The sequence below is a fragment of the Talpa europaea genome (assembly GCF_964194135.1).
Source record: "Talpa europaea genome assembly, chromosome: 7".
Taxonomy (NCBI): Eukaryota; Metazoa; Chordata; class Mammalia; order Eulipotyphla; family Talpidae; genus Talpa; species Talpa europaea.
This window is the reverse complement of record NC_140074.1, coordinates 122,792,143-122,814,588: the sequence shown is the minus strand read 5'-3', so window position 1 is coordinate 122,814,588 and position 22,446 is coordinate 122,792,143. Positions and strand designations below refer to the sequence as shown.

Genomic DNA, 22,446 nt, shown 5'->3' with positions numbered 1-22,446 from the left:
GCCTTTGATTTTCTCTAATACTATGTGAACTGTAAACGATATGTGTAACAAGACTTTTGGGTTATTTTGTGATCTTTATTTTGTCCTACTTTATTGAGGTAAAATTGACAAATAAAAAATTGTTTAATCCATTTTTAAAAAGAAAGTGGGATGAACCAACTTCCTACAGCAGAACCAAGGAGAACACTAGCTAGTCCAGTGTTGAGAGATGGTTGTATTAATACTGGTTTGATGATTGCAATCAGATGCCAAGTCAGGCTGTACCTGAGGCTCAAACAAGAGAGGGTCTCGCTCCAGAACATTTAAAGGCAGGGAGCTGACCCATTGGGAGGTTGAGAATTACTGAAAACTGTAATAGTAATAAACAGCTAGTCATCTTGAAATGCTTATAACAGACCACAAAATATCCTAAGGATATTATCATATTTAATCCTCATATCAATTGATATTTCCCCAATTTACAGATGAGGAACCAAGGTCAGAGTTTTTGAAACTCCTCTGAGATCATACTCTCTGGCTCCTCAGCCTGACCCTGAGAAGCCATCGGGTATTGTGACTTACTTCTCTTTTCCTATAACATTCAATTTAGAAGTTTCTAAATTGGGGACTGTGAAAAATACTGACACTAGAGCGGCTCTCTCAGATAGTCACATACTTGTTGGGTTGCCCTGGCCCTGCTCAGTTTAGGAAAAATGTAACAAACAATACGGGGGGGGGGGGGGGGGGAAGGTGGGATTCAAACCTAAGCTCCAAAATCCACTTCTCAGCCACTCAATTGTGCTAGAATCAGAAAGAGCTGGGTGAGATTTCTGCTTCAACCATTTATTAGTCGTGTTGTTAGGGGAAATGATGTCCTGAGTTAATCCCATACAGGCTTTGTGGACCCCACCCCCACTCCAGACTAAAGCCATCAAGACATTGGGAAAGACAAATCCCATCACCACCAAAGGGAGGGTGGCTGGGACCTGAGGGTGGAGTTGGGCAGCCAGGTTGGATATAAAAACCAAACACGTGGGCCTTGGGGTCTCTCTGGCTTGCGATCGCTGGCCTCCTGGCTTCACGGCTCCTGGCTGGCGGCCAACTCTGAGAGCGCCATTTTGGGATTCCTGATCGGAGGATCCGGTAGGACTCATTTAAAACTTTGTCTCTCACTTTTCTCCCTGAGCTGTCCATTTCCTCATTTCCCCTTCCCTTGTAAATAAACCTTTTATGAACCTTTCGCGTGTGCCTGCAGTAGAGCATTGATAAGTCCTTTTAAGCGCACGGGTGAGGACCCACAGTCAGGCACCCCGTTTTGTATCGGGGTTACTCTACAACAGTTCCCCTGTCTAGCTCTGAGTAACTCTGGATAGTGCTTGAAATCTAAGCTGACAGACCAGTGGGATGTGAACTGGCTTTGCAAACGTCTTGAGCCTTTCCTGCACTGGCCTCCAACTTGTGTGTGTGTGTGGGGGGGGGGCACGGCCCCTTTCCTTTTCTTCCTAGTTTCCTTGTGAATTCCTGGTGCAGCCTTCCACCCCTGGGCTCAGCCTGCATCCCCTGCCCCCAGAGACTTCCCTGCCAGCCCCTTCCCTGGCAATCCCCCTCCAGCCACCTGAAAGGCTCAAATCCCAAGTCACCTCCAGAATAATTTTCAGGACTCTTCTCTAGCCCCAAAGCACTTTGCAGGTTATCATGAAATCACACGGTGATCTGAGATTATTTCCTCTAGCTGATGGACTCAGGGCCGTGTACAAAATCTGTGGAAATGCACACCATGTGCGTGCATTTCACTCTTTCACCCTTCAGGGTACTGGGACTTACTTCTCTTTTTTGAACATCAGTAAAACTCTGTCTAGAAGTTTCTGTCTTCAATGCTATCTCAAGGGGCCTACGAAAAGTACTGTCAGGGTGGCAGTGTCTTCCACAGCCCAGGTTAGGCGAGATAAGCGCCCCCTGCGCCCCGCGTGCTGCAGCGGGCTGTGCTCGCTCGCCGGGCTGATGGGCGGGTTCCAGAACGCCCGCGGGGACCAAGAGCTGCTCCCTCGATAAAAGGTGCAATGAAAACATGTTTGTTTTTCCTGAGAGCCTCCAGGCAGGAGGTTCCAGTTCGGGCTCGGTCTCTGATGGCTTCGGGGAGGCAAAAACAAGGCGGGCGCTGCTCCATTGCCAGGTGCGCAGCCCTCGCCGAGGGCGGCCCGGTGACCGCCCAACGTCACGAGAAAGTGCTGAGCCCAGGCGAGGCCCGAAGCCGGGACCTAACCTGACGCAGCCCCGTGCTGGGCGGCCGAGAAGGACGCGGGGCGTCTAGCAGGGGCGTCCGGGCCTCGGCGCGGGGCCGGGTTACGCAGCCCTGGGCTGTCCGGACAGGCCACGCCCCACCCGAGGCGGGGAGCCCGCAGGCTGCGAGCGCGCTGGCCCCGCCCCTCGCCTCCCCTAGGCCCTGCGATTGGCTCCGCGTGCCGGGGGCGGGGCCAAACAGTGCGCCGACGTGATGGCGTCAGGTCCCGCGGTCGCTACTTCCTGTTGTCAGTGGCTGCGAGGTCGCTTCGTCTGGTCAGCGGCTGAGGGGCTGCGGCCCCGGCAAGTGTCCCCGCGCCTCCTCCGCTCCCTGTGGTGAGTTAGGGGTCCCGGGCGAGGCGGGCTGCAGAGGGCGGCGGGGCCGAGGCGCCAACGGGCGAGGGGCCGCAGCCCGCCGTGATCCCTAACCCTTGGGTCCCGGGGTGTCCTGCTTCGGAGCCCTCGCCCTCGCCCTCCCGGCCCGAGCCCCGCTTGGACCCCCGCGCTGCCGCGGCCGCCGCCCCGCAGCCCACCCACGGCCGCCCCTCACCGCTGGTCTCGTCTAAATGCAGCCTCATCCTTGACCCCTCTGCAGCCCATGTCCAGCCCGGGTGTCGGCCACTTCCCTCCGCCTCCCCCAACACATTTCATTCTCACCCTCTACCTCTCTGGCGATCCTAAGACTCCCCGCAAACCTGGAGACCCGCCGTTCAGGTTTCCTCTCTTCCGCTTCAGCTTCTTAATCCCAGGCTCCCACACACCCCCTGGTCAGCTCCCCAAAGTCTTCTCATCCTAAACAACACCCCCCACCCCCGGCCCTCTGTCCCACTTCCATGGAAGACCACCACCCAAGGAGAGGCCCCGCGAGCTCATCCCTTTCTTGATAACTGATCTCAGCCCTTTGCCAAGATTTATGTGGATTGTGTCTTCAACAGATTCAACCCCTGACTTCAAGGCCACCCTATACTTCCTTTCCCTCCCCAGCCATCCCCAAGACACCCTCTTCCCTAAGACTTTGATAAACTGCACCTTCCTCTTGCTACCCCAGTTCCTATCACCCTCACCCAATCTCATTAAAAACAAGGTCTCCATGAACTTTCGCCTCTTCTGTCCCATCTTTACTCTTCACCCCAACTGTACATCCATTCCTCCTTGACCCAACCCCCATTCAATCTGAGACAGTACAGAATCTCCTGCCAACCCCACAACCCACCCTGAACAGCCAAATCCAGGTGCTTGCTCAGAGCCTGACAGAGACCAAGCAGCTTGAATGGTAAGTGTAGAGGGGTCGATTCCCACCCCTAACCCCCACCTTGGCACAAGGGTTTTTCCTGGGTATCTGATCCCCTGTACCTACCCTCCGGAATTGTTTCTAACACTCATATTAAATTAGTTGTGCCGGCTGCTGGTATGGAAGGTATCATCCAAATACTTGGAAGGTGAGGGATGCCTACTTACCAGCTCACTCAGGCTGGGGCACTGGAAGCCATCACTTCCTTTTGGCTGGCGTCCTGGGCCAGAGAAGCAGGGAGTGCTGCGGTGTCCTGGGCCAGAGAAGCAGGGAGTGCTGCTGTGCACCGTTGGCTGAGGTCACAGCACCATGTCTTGTGTGCTGTCCTGACACTTGTTAGAGGACCCCTACCCAGTGGTCCCAGCCAGAACTGATTGCCCATCAGTCCCAACACAGAACACAGGGAACACAATGGGTGCCAAAGGTGATGTTACGTGTTGTGAAGAGAAAAGTGAGTGGGTCCTGGGGAGACTGAGGTCTAGGTAGGTACAGAGGCAGTTGAATTGCTGTCTCTCTTCACAGGTGCTGGATCACTGATGTGGCCATTGTGGTTACCCCTGAACGCAGGGAACTGACTTATCTCAGAGTAAGGAGGCAGGGGGACATCCCTGACACCCAGGCCTCATCCTCAGCATTTATAATCTATCTCCTTTGCACATTTTTGGGTGTACCAAATTTTGGTAGCCAGGCTTCAAAGGGTAGGACATTTGGCAGCAAGAGGACCCATTGTCTTTGCTTGCCTTGTATGGTCTCATTCCTTTGACAACTCAGTACCCCTCTGCCTTCAGTGGCCCCCCCCCCCCTTTGTGGTGTGATATATCTGATCAGTTTCAGCCTGTTGGCAGCTTGATTTAATAGAAGGCGTTCCGCAGGAAATCCCTCACGCCCCACTGCAGAGTGGTCTGTCTCAGTTTCTCAGTCTGTGAAGTGGAGATAACTGCCTTGTGTCTTATTTTTATCAGTGCATTTAGCAAGTATTTCTTGAGTATGCTTGCTCAGCACTCAAGTATTCCTTGTGTCCCACTGTGTGCCATGCACTGTTGTAGGCACTAGGAATGCGGTGATGGTAGACTTGGGCAGAGTTCCTATTTTCACTCATTCAGAGTTTGGTCTTCGCTAGAATCCTAAGACATATGGAATGAGAATATAAGAGGAAGGGATGAGAGGAAGGTGGAAAGAAAGGAACCCAGAGTTCCCCAGCCTCATATTCCTGCCTTCACTCACTTGGTCTGAGGGATCATAAGCTAGAAGTTTCTCATCCTCGGTTGGTATTTGCTCAAAGGCCTACTTCTCTCACCACACACACCACCAACCCTTCCCTCACAGGACACTTGTTCAGAAATCCCACTTTGTTCAGGTGGATGAAGGTGTTTTTTACTCTTTTCGAATTCCCATGGCTCAAAGATCAGCTGCCTGTCTGAATCAGAAGGGGACTTTGTCATTCTTTTCCAACCGATAACTTTGTCATTCTTTTCCAAATGAAAAACATGATTCATCAATGGGTATAGCAGCTGGATGGCTTAAACATCAGGCTTTGTTTTGAGTAGCCAGGCACAGGATTGGATCCAGGCGGTAAGCAGGAGACTGTTGAAAAATGGCTGGGAAGTCTCTAGGGAGAGGATGTTGCTGTTTACTCGTGCCTGAAGTGTTTTGAAAGAAGTAAAGCTGCCTCATCCATTTCTTCTTTTAGTGTAAGTCTCATCTAAGCTATTCTCTTTTCTTTCTTCCTTGATCTGTGGAGGAAGTGAAATTGGACGTACAGTATGTAGAAGGCTGGGCAGTGTCATGCAGAAAAGCTGCCAGGACAACAGAACGTTTCAGAGAAGGCAGCTGAAACCTAGGTACCAGGGGCAGTCCTGGGCTCAGTGGATTGGCATTACAGATCTGATCCACAACATTGTTTCTGGTTAATTTTATTTTATTTTTTTAAAGATTTATTTATTTATTTATACAAGCACTGGGTACAGTCAGAAGCGCGGGAGGGTGAGAGAATTCACCAGAGCCAGAGCGGGGAGCAGAGCAGGCAGAAGGACCCAAGTACACTGCTGAGGGGAGCAGCGGGCGGCAGGAGAGGTCTGCGTGCCACGTGGGACCCTCCTCTGGTGGCCAGGGAGCAGCTGGGGATCGAACCGGCGCTGCAGAGGCTGAGGGCAGCTTCGCAACCCAGCGCTCAACCGCTGCGCCACCGGGGAGGCCCGTCTGGTTAATTTTAGGCCTTATTTAATAAAATGGAGGATCTGGGTGCCGAAGAGCCCATAAGTAGTATGTTTGCCTGAAACACTTTGAAGCAGAGACCTGAGACACTCTGAGCTGGCGAAGGGTGTAGGGTTTGGAATGAGGAAACCAAAGAATTCTGCCCCTTCCCTGAACCCCTTTCTACTGAGCCTCAGTTTTCTCCTCTCTAAAGCAGGAATGATCATCTTTCTCTCACAGGACAGTTGTCAGAATGACATGGATCAAGAAGCTCGGAGGGCTGTGTAGGGGTGAGTCAGTGCTCAGCGGAGGCACCTTTTCCTGCTAAACCACCACAGCGAGCAGTCAGAGTCCTGTCGCAGTATTGCCTGAGTCTCTCTTCATGCCCTTCAGCCTACGTCTCTTTGAAAACACACTTCTCTGGTTTGGTTCTTGGTGTCAATAAAGAGTGTTGTAAGGAAGTGAAACTGGCCCCATCGAATGGTAGATTTGGGGTCTAGGTTACCCCAAGGGTGATAGAGTACTCGCCCAGCAGTCTCTCCTTCTGGTTCCTGTTCTGCTTCCTCCTGGGAGTACTTTTGTCCTATTCTGTCAGTCCTGCCTGCCCGAGGCATTATGGTACAGACATGTGCAGGTTAGGTTTTAGCTTCCTGGACAGAAGGTGTGTCCTGAAATGTGGCCGAAGTCTTAGGCCTATTTGGTCAATTGTCAGGTGGTGGTCTGAATTCTTCTGGGCTCTTGTCCGTCGTTTTGTGGCTTTTGTGACACAGTTTGGGGAGACTGTTATTTGCTCTTGTCTAGCTGCGCTCCCTCTGACCTCAGCAGTTTACTGTTTTTGTTTTGTTTTTTTAGCAGAACATTACTGGCTGAGCACTTATTGATAGTTCCTCCTTCCTCCAATAAATACTCTTATTATTCTCCTTTAATTAGTTAATGAGGCCTTAATGGACCCAGGCTGCTGTTATTCAGACTGTCAAGACCTGAATACCTGGCCTTGTGGCTGACTGAGGGTGGGACACTTTGGCGCTTGAGGACTGTGGCAAGAAGGGGGAGATCCTGGACTTGGACCCTGGCCTGCACGGGATAGCTCCGAAGAACCCAACCTCTAGGGTCAGGGACTTTTCCAGAAGGACACACCCCTTTTCCTGATCCCCTGGTGGGTGGGGTGTAGAGCTGGTCTCCAGAAGAGGGCCCTGAGAATTCTGGGTGGTGGCTGGTGGGTGAGGAGGGTGTGGTGAGGGGTGAGGCAGTGAGACGGGGGCTGTGGCCAGGGAGGGGTCTGCCTCACTCTGAACCTAGAAGGCTCTGCGGAGGGCATCCTCACACACACCTCCCGCTGCGTGTCCTTACATGGGGAGATGGGCTCTGGGTCCTGTTTACCCTCTGCCAACTCCAGGAGTTGAATGATAGCATCTTCTACCATTTGGGGCCACCCCACTTCTCTCCTTTGCAACCTCAGGCTCCACTGCTCTCCTGGGGGAAGAGGTGATGTTCATGATCAGGAGCAGGTGGTTTCCCTCGAACTGGGGTTGGAATCATCCTGGGGGGCAGGTGGCAGAGCCATAAATCCACCCTGGGCTCTTGGGCAATTCCCTGGCCTGGGCCTGCTTCTGTTTCTTAACTGTCACATGAAGATAATAAAGTATCACTTATAGAGGGGTCATGAGGAAGGAGTGAAGCAATATATGTAAGGGTTACAAAACCCATTTAGCATGACTTGGTTTTATTAGCTTCTTTGGGCCTTGATTTTTCTGAGAGCAGGAATCTTTCTTGGTGTTCTAGCTCTGTGGTCACTAGAGACCTGTCTAGATGTGACTGTGCCTGCCAAGTCCTGGTCTGTCCAAGTTGCTGAGGTGGGGTGAGGCCAGCCAGCAGCCCTCTCTGGCTCAGGCAGAGGCCTTTCCCCCCATCCCAGGAGGAAGCCAGCTGCCCTGAGAGATCTGACTATGTACTGACTTGGGCAGTACATTCTTTGTACTGCTGCTCATTTAGGCACTTAGCACCTTTGTTAGATTTGGCGTTGCAGATAGCATTTGCACATATACCTATCAGGCCCCATGTTGGGTATTTTCCACTGTCTTCATCTGACAGTTCTGATAGGGTGTCCCAGCATGCCTAGCTGGTTAGTGGCAAGTCAGGGTTGGAACTGGTGATCTCCCCTAGACATCCCCCTGTGTTGTTCCAGCTATACCCCCGAAGCCCATAGGAGAAGCTTACTGTGCAAGCGCGCTCCCCTTTGAAACTATGCCAGTTGTGCTTTTTCACTGCTGAGCTCGCAGGCACTGGACTGGCACATAAGTCGGGGGTAGGTAGTTGCAGGCCCAGACCCAGAATGTGAGTCCCTGGTACCTGTAGGTGGTGGCACCTTCCCCGTTTGGTGTGACACAGTGCCCTTACCACCTACTCCTTGGGGCAGACCCACCTATGGCTCCCAGAGCCCCTCATCTCCCAAGATCTAAACCCTCAGACTTTTTCCCCTTCCTCTCTTCCTTCCTTGACATCCACTTTCAGTTTTTTGTTTTTCGGTTTTTGTTTTTTTTGTGTGTGTGGGACCCTCGCCGGCAGCCGGGGAACAAACAGGTGCTGCAGAGGCTGCGGGCAGCCTCACAGCCCAGTGCTCAACCTCTGCGCCACCAGGGGAGGTCCACACTTTCAGTTTTTACTTTTTGTTCAGAGGCCTTTCAGTTGCAGTTTTGAGTACAATGGCTGACCTGCCCCTGGGGTGAGTTGGGCCCTTGCTCACCTGCCAGCCATCTCTCTCTGCAGGTGTCATGTGATGCTCCATGGGCGTTGCTGCGTGAGTGGAGATGCTCTCTGTGGTGGAGAATGGACTGGATCCCCGGGCTGCCATCCCGGTAGGTGGCACGGGAGGGTCAAGGAAGGGGGAGAGATGACAGGACTGCCATCTCGGTCCCTTCTCTCACTTTGAAATGAATGTGCACTGTCTGGGAAGAGAGGCCTCCAACTGAGAAAAAGTTATAGCAGAAGCAGGGTTTGAGGAGATCTGCCCTTTCTAGATCATCATTTTGGTGACCCAGGGAGAATTTATGAAAAACAGTGGGGAGTTAAGATCAGTTACTTGAAGGATTTCCACTCAGACCTTCAGTCCTGTGAGTGCTCTTGGGCCTGATTTGGTTACCGTTTGGCCTTGCACTGAATTGGCCAGAAACAGATATTCCCAGGCACTGGTTTCTTTTAGAGCAGGGGGAGTAACTTGGTAGTCTACTACATCTTTGAATATTTACCATTTTCCAGGCTTTTTCATCCACAGTTGTTTGTGACCAGTTCACCAGAACTCCTTCCTCCTCTCTCCCTTGGAAAGCCCTTTGTGTACTACTGGGCTCTGGCCTGTCTCTGTGACCCTTGGAGAGGCAGGAAGTGGAGTCAGCTTTTGAGCTGGTCTCTCAGCATAATCCTAAGAAGCCAGGGCTTCCTTTCCCTCCTTTTTTTAAATAAAGATTGATTGATTTCTGCATACGAGAACTGGGGTACAGACCAGAGGTACGGAGGGTGAGAGGATTCACCAGAGAGAGTGGGGAGCAGGAAAGGCAGACTGACTGAAATACACTGCTCAGGGAGCAGCAGGCGAGACAGGAGAGGTCTGCTGTGCCATGTGGGTAGCTCCCTGGCCAGGGATGGAACTGCGGCTAGCTTCACAGTGGTGTGCTCAACCCCTTGTGCCACCAGGGAGGCCTTCCTTTCCCTCTTTACTGTTATGCCACAATTCAGAGAACTTTCTTTTTGAAAGGAATCTGTGGGCCTCAGATGCACATTCCCCCTGCTCTCCACTGTAGTGTCTGACCCCACTTGGCAATACCGCAGGTTTCCTGCAAAGGCCCTTTTCCCAAATGGTAATTTGACCCTTTTCCCCAGAGTCCTCCAGAGTTGGGGCAGAGCCATAGAAAGCTCAAACTCCTGACACAGACCATATGGACCCACTCCTGGGGTGTAAGAATTTCTTCAGGGTATGCTTTATTTATCTCTGCATACCCTAGCTTGTAGGCTTTCAGTGGAAGGAAGTGTTTGTACTTTTACATACTGTACTAATAATAGCTTTACATCTAAAAAAAAGAACATTCAAAATTAATAATTTTGTACTTTAAAGGGTCTATTATCCAGAATATATAAAGAGCTCTTACAGTGCAACAATAAAAAAGATAAATAACCCAATTAAAAAGTGGCAGAAGATTTGAAGAGCCATTTCTCTAGAGAAGGTATAAGCATGGCCATTAGAGAAATGTGAATCAAAAGCATGCAATACTTCTTCACACTTACTAAGATGTCTGCAATCAAAATGGCAGACAAAGAGAAGTTTTGGTGAGGATGTGGAGAAATTGAACCCTCCTACGTTGCTGGTGAGGATAGGCAATGGTGCAGCCACTGTGGAAAACAGTTTTGCATTTCCTCAAAAAGTGAAACACAGAGTTACCCACCATCTAGCAATTCCGCTACCAAGTGTAGATTCATGGAATCAGAAATGTGTCTATACAAAAACTTGTGCAGCAGTGTTTATTGCAGCATTGTAGCCAAAAAGTGAGAACAACCAAATGTCTTATTGATGAATGAGTAAATAAACTGTGGTATCTCCATGCAATGGCCTATTATCTGGCAGTAAAAAGGATGAAGTGCTGATGTAAGCCACAGCATAGACGAACCTTGAAAATATGGTGAGTGGAAGAAGCCAGGCACAGAGGGTCTCAGGATACCATTTTTATGAAATATCCGAAATAGGCAAATCCATAGAGACAGAAAGTAGATTAGGGGGTTACCAGGGGAGAGGGGAATAGGGAGTAACTGCTAATGGGCACAGTGTTTCTTTTTTGGGGTGATGCAAATGTTCTAAAATTAGATGGTGATGGTTGCACGGGTCTGTGAATATACTACAAACCATTGAACTATATACTTAAATGGAGTGAATTTTATGCTGTATAAATTATGTCTCATCAAAGCTGTTATAAAAAGAAGAACATTTAACTTTTTGATGAACATGAACTGTTCTGGCAAAAATCAGAACAAAACAGGGCCTCCCTGGTGGCGCAAGGGGTTAAGTCTCAGCACCATAAAGCTATTGTTCGATCCCTGACCAAGGAGCTGACCCACATGGCGCAGCAGACCTCTCCTGTCTCACCTGCTGCTCCTCTCAGCAGTGAATTTCAGTAAATCTGCCCGTTCTGCTCCCCACTCTGTTTCTGGTGAATCCTCTTACCCCTTCACATCTCTAGCCTACACCCCAGTTCTTGTATGCATAAATAAATAAATAAATCTTTAAAAAAATCAGGACAAAACAGTAAAAAACTTTCCATCATCCAGTTGATTACCTAACCATTCAAGCCAGTTTTTCTGCAGTCCCTTCCAGTCCTTTTCCCTACACTTTGGAAATTTGACATACTTATGTTATGATAGAGCTATCTTTATATTTCGGTAGGGCTTTCTGTACATTTTATAATTTATACTTTTAACAAATATTTATTTATTTTAATATTTTATTTTATATAATTCTTACATCATTTTTAATTTTTGCACAATGTATGCATTTTCATTTTGGTTATATTCCCCATACAATTGCACCCCCACTTATTTTGACGCTAATCCTTCCTCTTCCTGCCCCCCCACCCTAGTGTGTCTCTGGTTTATAGTTGCTTGTTGATTTTGATTTTTACTTTTTTTAAAAAAAGATTTATTTATTTATTTGTACAAGCACTGGGTACAGTCAGAAGCGCGGAAGGGTGAGCGAATTCACCAGAGCCAGAGCAGGGAACAGAACAGGCAGACTGACAAAATACACTGCTGAGAGGAGCAGCAGGCGGCAGGAGAGGTCTACGCGCTATGTGGGACCCTCACCCGGTGGCCGGGGATCAAACCAGCACATGTGGGACCCTTGCCCAGTGGCCAGGGATTGAACCGACGCTGCAGAGGCTGCAGGCAGCTTCGCAGCCCAGCGCTCAACTGCTGCGCTACCAGGGGAGGCCCTGATTTTTACTTTTAACAAATATTTATTGAGTTCTTAAATGTGCCAGAAACTCTGCCAAGTGTGAGGACACAGCATGATTAAAAAACTATTCCTGCCACCTTCATACACTGTTGGTAGAAGTGCTGACTGGTCCAGCCCCTGTGGAAAACAGTATGGCGCTATCTCATAATATTAAAAATAGATCTACCATATGATCCAGCAATTTCACTCCTAAATATTTACTGAAGAATGCGCAAACACTAACTTGAAGGCATGGAAGCATTCCTATGTTCGTTGCAGCCTTTTTTACAATATAACCAAGTTAGGGAGACAGCCCAAGTACTCAGAATAGATGACTGGATCAAGTAGGTGTGGTATATATGCACAGTGGAATACTACTCAACTATATAAAAGATAAACTCTTGCCATTTATGACAACGTGGATGGAACTGGAGAGGGGTGGATAATTTTGAAACAAGTCAGAAGGAGGAAAACAAATACTAGGTGGTTTCTCTTATATGTGGAATATAGAGAAAAAAACAAAGGGTCAGATAAAACCAAATGAATAACAACCCTTAGAATATGACAAAATAAAGGCTATCAGAGGGAGAGAGAGGGGAGCAGAGTGGGAAGGGGACACAGTGGACTATGGTGGAGGATTATGGGTGACTTGGTGGTGGGTGAAAGGTGTGAGCCTAAATCATATACAGTTTTGTAAACAAGTGTCTCCTCAATTTAATAAATAAACAGAAAACAAGTCCTCAAGAGTAATCCTCTGATTGCTATAGACCAGGAAGTATCATTTCCATTGAACAGAAAAGGAAATCAAGGCTCAGAGAAGTTAAGTGAAATTTCTGAAGTCGCCCAGCTGGTGACTTACAGAGCCAGGGCTAAACCTAGGCCTCTCACTGCCGGGTCTAGGATCTAAACCAGAATCCTGTTTTCTGGTTCTCTAGTGGCACTTTTTTGCCTCTTAGCTTATTGACTCTCTGGAATGTTGGCCATGCAAAGCCTCACCCCTGCTGTAAGTAGAAACCCAAGTTCCCACAGCCGTAACTGTGATGGGGCTAGTGTTTAAACATAAGATGGGGCTAGTGTTTAAACATGAGACTATCAGTGAATGTAAGTTTGGTTTAAGAAACAAAAACCACACAAATATCTTTGCAAAAAAACTATTAACTTTATCTCTGGGTAGTGTGTATAATTTCCCTGTGCTTCTCTATGCCTTGTTTTCTGTGATCAGCATGTGCTAGCTTTGCTGAAAGAATGTATGGTTACATAAATCAGTGTGTGCACATGTGGGCATGCATGCATTTGGTGACAGGCAGAGTTACATTCCAGAAGTTGCCTTGGGATCTGCTAAAAGCAAGCCTATGTCATGTTTGCCACTGTCCAGGTTATCAAGAAGAAGCTTGTGGGATCCGTGAAGGCATTGCAGAAGCAGTACGTGTCCTCGGACGCGGTGGTCACCAGCGAAGATGGAGATGCTAACACCATGTGCAGTGCCTTGGAGGCTGTGTTCATCCACGGCCTGCATGCCAAGCACATCCGGGCTGAGGCTGGAGGAAAAAGGAAGAAAAGTGCCCACCAGAAGCCTCTGCCTCAGCCTGTCTTCTGGCCCCTCCTGAAGGCCGTCACCCACAAGTGAGAGGAGTGAGGAGGTTTAGGGTGGGATTCAGAGTGTGGGACACCCAGCTCTTCCTCCCCAAGAGGAAGAAACCAACAGAGAGTTTTATGTTATAGAACAGGTGGGTGAGGTGGGGGTTATCATTAAACCAAGCCTCCCAGCCACAGTGCCTATAGACAGCCAGTCCCTCACCCCTCAGGCAGTGGCCTGGGCTGCTTTGAACCCCTCAGGAGCAGCCCTTTACCTCACTGAGGCAGTTAGGTAGTTGTCACAGAGGTTGTGTGGCCTGCAAAGCCGGAACACTTGACTACCTGGCCCTTTACAGAAGAGGTTTGCTTACCCTGCCTGTTAATGTTCAAACATCTGGGTGCTAAATATGATACTCATAGCAAGTTATGAGATTTAAAAAAAAAACAAGAGTGGCCTCCTTGGTGGCACAAGCGGCCACTGCAGCATGAGTTCGATCCCCGGCCACGGAGCTACCCACATGGTGCAGCAGATCCTGTCTCAGCTGCAGATCCTCTCAGTAGTATATTTCAGTGGATCTGCCTGTTCTGCGCCCCACTCTGTCTCTGGTGAATCCTCTCAACCTCCCGTGCCTCTGGCCTGCACCTCAGCTATTGTATGCATAAATAAATAAATCTTTAAATAAATAAATAAAAGAAGAGTGGAATCCCGATAGAGCATCTTAGTATTCTCCCTGAGACATGTGACTTTTTGGCCATGTTCCCAACTGGGCTTTCAAGCCTGCACTAAGGCCTCTGGGGGCTGTTAATGCTACCTTTGGCCCCAAGGCACCTTATCAGTCTCTCATCTTCCCTCCTTGCCTGCTGCCATGGCCTTGTCTGAATTTCTTGCCTCACTCCAGGGTGATGATAGCTTTCTAATTGTCCCCCTTATCTCATTCTGCCTTTCCGTAGGCTAGTTAGCTGATGCACATTTACTGAGCTTCAGCTAACGGTTCTGTCGCTGAGTCCTGTAGCGCGTGGTCCACTCCTGCAGAGGAGCCCTGCCACGGGGACTGTAGTGGCTCAGAGCAGGGACCTCTACGTCAGACAGAGGCAGTCAGACTAGGTGTGGTACACATGGGGTCTGGCCTGTGCCAGAGGAACCCACCCGGAAGTCCACATAGCTGTGATCAAGTCGCTTTCCTGTGCAAAACCCGTAGCCTACAAGCACCCAAATGCTTCCCTGGAGACTGACTTACTAGGTTAGGGTCCTAGACTAGGTTAGGGTCCTAGAAGCTGTATCCCGAACAATGTCCCCTGCTGATTCAGATGTCCGGCAGGTTGTGAGGGCCATCAGCCCACTTTGTCTCACCAGTTTGATACTCAAGATCCTGCATTACCTGGTTTTGCAACCAAATCACCCACTCTCCTCCCCAAGTGGTAATCGGAGTACTCATCACTACTATTACAGGCCTCTTGCTTTCCTGTCCTTTAAGCCTCTCTTCTGTCAGTCCCTGTGCCTAGAAGTCTCCTTCCATCTTTACCTCTTAAAATCTCTCAACTGCCCTGTCCATGGCATTTTCCTCACTGCAGCCTGGGCATGATTGCCTGGCCCCTTCCCCAGCTGTGCTAACAATGGTGCTCACCTCTGTGTGCTCTTGAAAGGCAGCTCCCTGGACTGAGGGCAGGGCATGTCCTCACCTGGGTCCTCACAGCTCCAAGAACCTTGAACTTAGGGGGCTCAGCACTCATGTTTTGGATGAGCAGATGATGTCAGGGCCCATAAGCTGGTTGTAATGAAAATGTCCTTTGTGACATCAACCTCAACTGGGGGTCAGAGTTTAATATTCCTAAAATGCCCTCAAAACTCTGTTGTCCAAGAGTTTTTCATGCCTGTATATATTTGCATTCTTGCAATGCTGGTTTTTGCTAGTTGGCGAAGAAAATGATATCTCAGTGATTTGAAATCGTTTCTTGAAAAAAGTTGTTCTCCCTATTCCCAGACACATCATCTCGGAATTGGAGCACCTGATCTTTGTCAGCACGGATGTGGGCCGCTGCCGGGCCTGGCTGCGGCTGGCCCTCAATGATGGCCTGATGGAATGCTACCTGAAGCTGCTCCTCCAGGAGCACGCCCAGCTGTGCGAGTACTATCAGCCCACAGCCCTGCTTCGAGATGCTGAGGAGGGCGAGTTCCTCCTCAGCTTCCTGCAGGGACTAACATCCTTATCCTTTGACCTCTCCTACAAGTCCGCCATCTTGAATGAGTGGACGCTTACTCCACTGGCCCTTTCTGGGCTTTGCCCACTCTCTGAACTTGACCCTCTCACTACCTCTGGCACAGAACTACAGCGGAAGGAGTCTCTGGATTCAATTTCCCATTCCTCAGGATCAGAGGACATCGAAGTCCAGCACTCAGGCCATAAGATCCGCCGGAACAGGAAGCTCACTGCCTCCTCCCTCAGCCTGGACACAGCAAGTTCATCCCAGCTGTCTTGCAGCCTAAACTCTGATAGCTGCCTGCTCCAAGAGAATGGGTCCAAGAGTCCAGACCGTTCTGAGGAGCCCATGTCCTACGACTCAGACCTGGGGACAGCAAATGCAGATGATTCAGACCCATCCCTGCAAGAGTGAGTACCCCTCCCCCGCTCCTTCCCTCTCTCTGGTCCTTCCTCCTTCTTTCTCTCCCTCCCTTCCTCCCTTTCTCTAACGGGATTGTCACTAAGCACTGAACCCTGATCACTGAACTCTTATTAGGGTATAAAAAAAAGACTAAGTGGCACCATCTTACTTCCTCAGGGCCTGGAGTTGCAGGGGCTGTAACTGGAGGGGAATGGGTTTATACAGGACTCAGACAGAACTGGTTCAGGCTCCAGCTCTGCCCACTGTGTGACCTTTCACAAGTTTTTTAATCTCTGAGACTCTGTGAAAGAAATTGGCTTCTTCATCTAGAGGAAAGGAAACTAATAGTTCAGAGCTATATTTCCAACTTCCCAAAAATATAGTGGAACCTAATGCATTTGGGTGACCTCCTGTGACCTCCTGGAGGACACACAGCATGAATGGTACCTACAGGGGGTGGTCAACAAGGGGGCGCAGCAGGTGTGTGGAGGAGGGATGCAGAGGAGATGAGCTCCACTAGAGAAGGGAGCCTGGGCAGAGCCTTTTGCATGCAGATTTTTTTTTTTAAACTGCTTTATTTTATTTTATTTTTTAAAGATTTTATTTATTTATTTATTTATTTATTTATTTATTTATTTATTTATTTATACATGCACTGGGTACAGTCAGAAGCACAGGAGGGTGAGAGAATTCACCAGAGCCAGAGCAGGGAGCAGAACAGGCAGAAGGATCGAAGTACACTGCTGAGGGGAGCAGCAGGCGGCAGGAGAGGTCTGCGCGCCATGTGGGAACCTTGCCCGGTGGCCGGGGAGCAGCCAGGGATTGAACCGGCGCTGCAGAGGCTGCGGGCAGCTTTGCAGCCCAGCGCTCAACCACTGCGCCACCAGTGGAGGCCCTGCATGCAGATTTTTTAACATTAATTTTTGGTTAAAAAACAAATTTTAAGTATACAGTGAGGTCTCTTCCACCCCTGTAGCCATAATTATTGCTGTCTCACATGTTCTTTCAATGCTTCTAAATGTATCTATGACAAATAACAAATACGCAGATTTTTTTAAGTTTCTCATTTCTGATCCCTTTCCCTTTCCCACAAAAGCTAGTATAAATACACTATTCTACACCTTCTAGTGGGGAGTTTTTCTTTTCTTTTTTAAAAGATTTATTAATTTATTTATTTATACAAGCACTGGGTACAGTCAGAAGCGAGGGAGGGTGAGAGAACTCACCAGAGCCAGAGCGGGGAACAGAACAGGCAGACCAACGAAACACAACTGCTGAGGGGAGCAGCGGGCGCGGCAGGAGAGGTCTACGCACCATGTGGGACTCTCGCCTGTCAGCCAGGATTGAACCGGCACTGCAGAGGCTTCGGGCAGCCCAGTGTTCAACCGCTGCACCACAGAGGAGCCCTGGTGGGGAGTTTTTCATATCAGCATTCTTTCTCTTTTTTTATTGAAATTTTTTCCATTGTATGAATGTCTTTCAGTTGGTTGTATCAGCCCTGTATTTAATGGACATTGGAGTTCCGAGTTTCAATATATACCCATGTGTCTGGTCTTTTGGTTCTGTGCAGGTATCTCTGTTCTGTAAATTTCCAGAAGCAAAATTGCTGGACCAAAGGATAAATTAATTGGTAATTTTCATAGACACTGCCTATTTATAACCCATCATGATGGACCTGTTTTCTCTCAGCCTGTCCACAGAAGGTGTTATCACACCTTTGGATGTTTGTTCATCTGACAGGTCAAAAATGGTAACCTTTTATTAAGCATTTCACTCAGATCCATGTTCCAGCAACCTGTGTTTCAGACCAGGTTTCCCACCTGGTATGGAAATAGCACCAGGACTGGGTGGTGTTGGGGATTGCCTTGGAGCAGAATTGGTTTCAGTCCTGGTTCCACCAGTGGCAAGTCCAATAATGTTAGGCAGATTGCTTACGATTTTGCAGTTGTGTTTTTCCATTTTTTAAATAGAGATTCCCTCATAGGCCTGTCTGAGAATTAAGTCAGAGGCCTACTGCTTAGTTGTGTACATCAGAATGTCTTATAGGTAGGCCCCAGAAATAGCTTCTGAGCACACGAGCACATTAGATAGAATTTCACATATCAAAGGGAAGATTTCAGCAACGATTTGGGAAGGCACAGCCCCGTGCCGGTGATGGCTGGGCCCCAGCGTGACTTTGGCTCATCCACTAGTCTAGTCTAGTCCTTCCTGGCCTCTCCTTCCTCCTAGAGACCAGCCAGCCTTCTCTCCGTCATGTGTCTTAGGTTTATCTTTGATGAGTCGTGTGATTGGAAAATTCCAGCTTAAGGTCATTGAATCAGTGACCAGCCACCTCCTTGTGTGGAAAGTGCTGTCCTGGGGATTAGGGGGAGTTCAAGGGAAGAGGGTCAGGAAGGACAGGGCAGCAGTGGACAGTGATGTGAGGGACTGGTGAACACGACCCTGCCAGGTGCACATATCTAGCACCACCTTTCTGAGAGCTGACCTTGAAGTTAGTCCTTGAGCTTCCATAGAGACCAGCATTCCCTTGAGTGTATGTTTTAAGAGTAAAGATTCTCACTGTCAAACTTAAGTTACTTTTATTATGTGACTTAACTGTAACTTAAAATCATTCAAATGCAGTTTAATTTTGTATTTAAAATCATTTAAACATACTTAATTTTAAGGTAACTTAAAAACGTAAGTACCTTGTGTTTATGACTTCCAACTTAAAAAATTCAAACATAAGTTGAATATGAAAGTACAACCCACATAGCATTCAAAATGAAATTTATTCATTTAATGTTTTACAGAAACCAAATCACCGTTTGCCTTGTGATCAGTAGACTCTTTTGTGTTTGTGGAGTCTGAGTTATAATTATCCCCAAGGAGCCCAGTTCAGGTCCTGTCTGGTGGTTACGCTTCAGACTCTGGAGCCCAGGTGCCTGAGTCATACCTTAACCAGCCTTGTGACCTTGAGTGAGTTACTCAGCCTTGCTGACCTTGGTGTCCTCTGTGAAGTGGGGGTTGCTGGGAAGACGAAGTGAGTTGAGAAATGTGAAGTGTCAGAGCAGTACCTGACACATGCCAAGTGCTCAGTAGGTGGTGTTGTCGTGTCACTGCTGGGGGCCCTGACATCAGCTCTCCCTCTGCTTGTGTCTGTCTGCACAGCCACAAGACCTTGGTTAGTAATATTTGTCAGACCTCATTCTCAAAAAGCCATCCCTTGGGGGAAGTGGTTCTAGCCCTCTGCTTTTTGTCAGTGGCTCTGGGCTGCCAGAGAGCACCATGTACCACCACGACATTATACATAATACATAAAACCACTCTGCAGGGAGACTGCCATCCAGGTTCTGCAGGTTGTGCATCACATTTACTGTTTTTTGTTTTTTTGGTGTTTTTTTTTTAAAGATTTATTTATTTATACAAGAACCGGGGTACAGGCCAGATGCGCGGGAGGGTGAGAGGATTCACCAGAGACAGAGCGGGGAACAGAACAGGCAGAATGATGAAATACACTGCTGAGGGGAGCAGTGGGGGCGACAGGAGAGGTCTGCCGCGACATGTGGGAACCTCACCAGCCGGCTGGGATCGAAACGGCGCTGCACAGGCTGAGGATAGCTTCATAGCACGGTTCTCAACCGCCTGCGCCACCATGGAAGGCCCCATGCATCACACTTATTTCATATGTACACACTGCATGTGTGTATGTATACACACATGTACAGAGCATATTTACTTTTATCAGATAGGTTTTTTTTTTTTAAAGATTTTATTTATTTATGCATACAAGAGCTGGGGAACAGGCCAGAGATGCAGGGGTTGGGGGGTGAGAGGATTCATCAGAGACAGAGTGGGGAGCAAAACAGGCAGACTGACTGAAATACATTGCTGAGGGGAGCAGCGGGTGAGACAGGAGAGATCTGCTACACCATGTGGGTTGCTCCCTGGCCGGCCAGGGATCGAACTCATGCTGCAGAGGCTGTGGATTGCTTCATAGTGCGGTGCTTAACCCCTTGCGCCACCAGGGAGGCCCCCATCCAATAGTTTTCTAAATGAAAACAGTAAGTCTTAAAATTTTTGAATACAAAGATTTTAGAAAATGCTGCCCTGAGCCACACAGAAATAGGAAGCCTGGAAATGGAAACTGTTTCACTGTTTCATTTCCTTCAGAGTTTTGAAATTTTTCTTTCCTTCAAAATCTTATCTATCTCTAGAACTTTTTTCCAGTTGGAATGCATATTTCTCTTAGTCTCTTTGAATCCCGAAGACCAGTAATGATTTGGTGAAGGCCCATGAACTTAGTCTCACCTTGTCGACCTTGGCTTTGACTCTAACTTATCACCCAAGCTTCTTGCTTGTTTGGGGGTGTTTCTGCTGGTGTCAGTCCACTCAGTCTGCCCTGTCACTCAGATCCTTCTTACAGATTAGGGGTCACTTACAATTGATAACTGCTTTGGTAATGCTGGTAAAGCCTCCTTGTACACAAATGCAACAATGTAAAGGAAGAAAGATGATAATGCTGGCCGGCCAGGGATCAAACTCATGCTGCAGTGGCAGTGGATAGCTACATAGTGCTGTGTCTTAACCCCCTGCACCACCAGGGAGGCCCAAAACCCACCATTTTAAAATAGAAGATTCACTGTTTTTTAGTGTAATCACTACTGTCTAATTCAAGGACATTTTCATTACCCTGTAAGGAAAGCCCTTACCCATTAGCTATTGTGGATAGTTAATATACAGGGAATCTTATAATATGTAGCCTTTTGTGACTGACTTCCTTCATTTTGTATGTTTTGGAGGCTCATCCATGTTATAACTTGTATCATGGCTGAGTAATGCCATCAGATGGCTGTACCATACTTTGTCCATTCATCAGTTAGTGCGACATTTGTTATCCACTCAAAAGTTAATACTTTTGGGCCGCCCCGGTGGCACAGCGGTTGAGCGCTGGGTTGTGAAGCTGCCCGCAGCCTCTGCCATGCCGGTTCGATCCCCTGCCGCCTGGCAAGGGTCCCACATGGCGCGCAGACCTCTCCTGCCGCCCGCTGCTCCCCTTAGCAGTGTACTTCGTTGCTCTGCTCTCCCCTCTGGCTCTGGTGAATTCTCTCACCCTCCGCGCTTCTGACTGTACCTAGTGCTTGTATAAATAAATGAATGAATCTTAAAAAAAAAAAAAGTTAATACTTTTGAGCTATTATGGATGACATTGGGCACGGTCCTGACTCTTCCTTCCATTTTTGTAAAATTTTCAATTCTTTTTTTGGGCATATACCTAAAGAGCAGAATTGCTGAGTCATATGATAACTCTGTTTCACTTTTTGAGGAACAGCCAAGGTTTTCCACAAAGGCTACACCACTTAACATTTTCACCAACAGCATATGAGAATTCTAATTTCTCTGTCTTTGCCAATGTTGTTACTCTCTGCCTGTCTTATTGTAGTCATTCTTGTTGGTGTAAAGTAGTGTCTCTTTTGTGGGTTTTTTTTTAAAGATTTATTTATTTATTTATACAAGCACTGGGTACAGTCAGAAGTGCAGGAGGGTGGGCCTCCCCGGTGGCGCAGTGGTTGAGCACTGGGTTGCGAAGCTGCCCGCAGCCTTTGCAGCGCCGGTTCGATCCTTGCTGCTCCCCGGCCACCGGAGGAGGGTCCCACATGGCACGCAGACCTCTCCTGCCGCCCACTGCTCCCCTCAGCAGTGTACTTCGGTCCTTCTGCCTGCTTCTCTTCCCGCTCTGGCTCTGGTGAATTCTCTCACCCTCCCGCGCTTCTGACTGTACCCAGTGCTTATATAAATAAATAAATAAATAAATAAATAAAAATCTTTAAAAAAAAAAAAGTGCAGGAGGGTGAGAGAATTCACCAGAGCCAGAGCGGGGAACAGAACAGGCAGACTGATGAAATACACTGCTGAGGGGAGCAGTGGGCATGGCAGGAGAGGTCTGCCACACTATGTGGAACCCCTGCCGGGGGCCGGCGATCTAACCGGTGCTGCAGAGGGTACCGGCAGCTCACAGCCCAGCACTCAAAGGCTGTGCCACCAGGGGAGGCCCTCTTTTGTGGTTTTGATTTGCATTCACAACTGCTAATGATGTTGAGCATCTTTTCATGTGGTTATCAGCTATTTGTGTGTCTTTGAAGTAATGTCTGTTCAAATCCTCTGCCCATTTTAAAATTGGGATATTTGCCTTTTTACTATTGACCTGTAAGCTCTTTATATTTTCTAGATATTATAACTTTATCAGCTATATAATATTTGCATGTAAGATATACAAAATAATGAAATATGCAAATATTTTCTTAATCCGTCTTTTCACTTTCTTGACAGTATTCTCTTCAAGCATAAAAATTTTTAATTTATTCAATTTATTGTTTGATTATGCCTAAAATGTCATATTTGAGAAATCATCACCTAATCCAAAGGTTAGGAGATTTACACCTGTTTTCTTTTAAGTGTTTTATAGTTTTAGCTCTTACATTTAGGTCTTTGATCCATTTTTGGACTAACTTGTATATGGTGTGAGATAGGGTCCAACTTCATTCTTTTACATGGGACTTCTCATTTATCCCTGTGT

General features: G+C 48.1%; 1 protein-coding gene across 1 annotated transcript in view; it reads left to right on the top strand.

Annotated features, from left to right (window-relative positions):
* Positions 1-8,550: 8,550 nt before the first annotated feature.
* PLEKHM1 (pleckstrin homology and RUN domain containing M1) overlaps positions 8,551-22,446 on the top strand; it is a gene marked incomplete at both ends in the record, with an annotated part of 35,565 nt that continues 21,669 nt past the window's right edge. The window contains 3 exons of the mRNA XM_084237262.1: positions 8,551-8,598; positions 13,090-13,337; positions 15,272-15,898. Coding sequence (XP_084093388.1) covers positions 8,551-8,598; positions 13,090-13,337; positions 15,272-15,898 — 923 coding nt within the window. The remainder of the gene's footprint in view (positions 8,599-13,089; positions 13,338-15,271; positions 15,899-22,446) is intronic.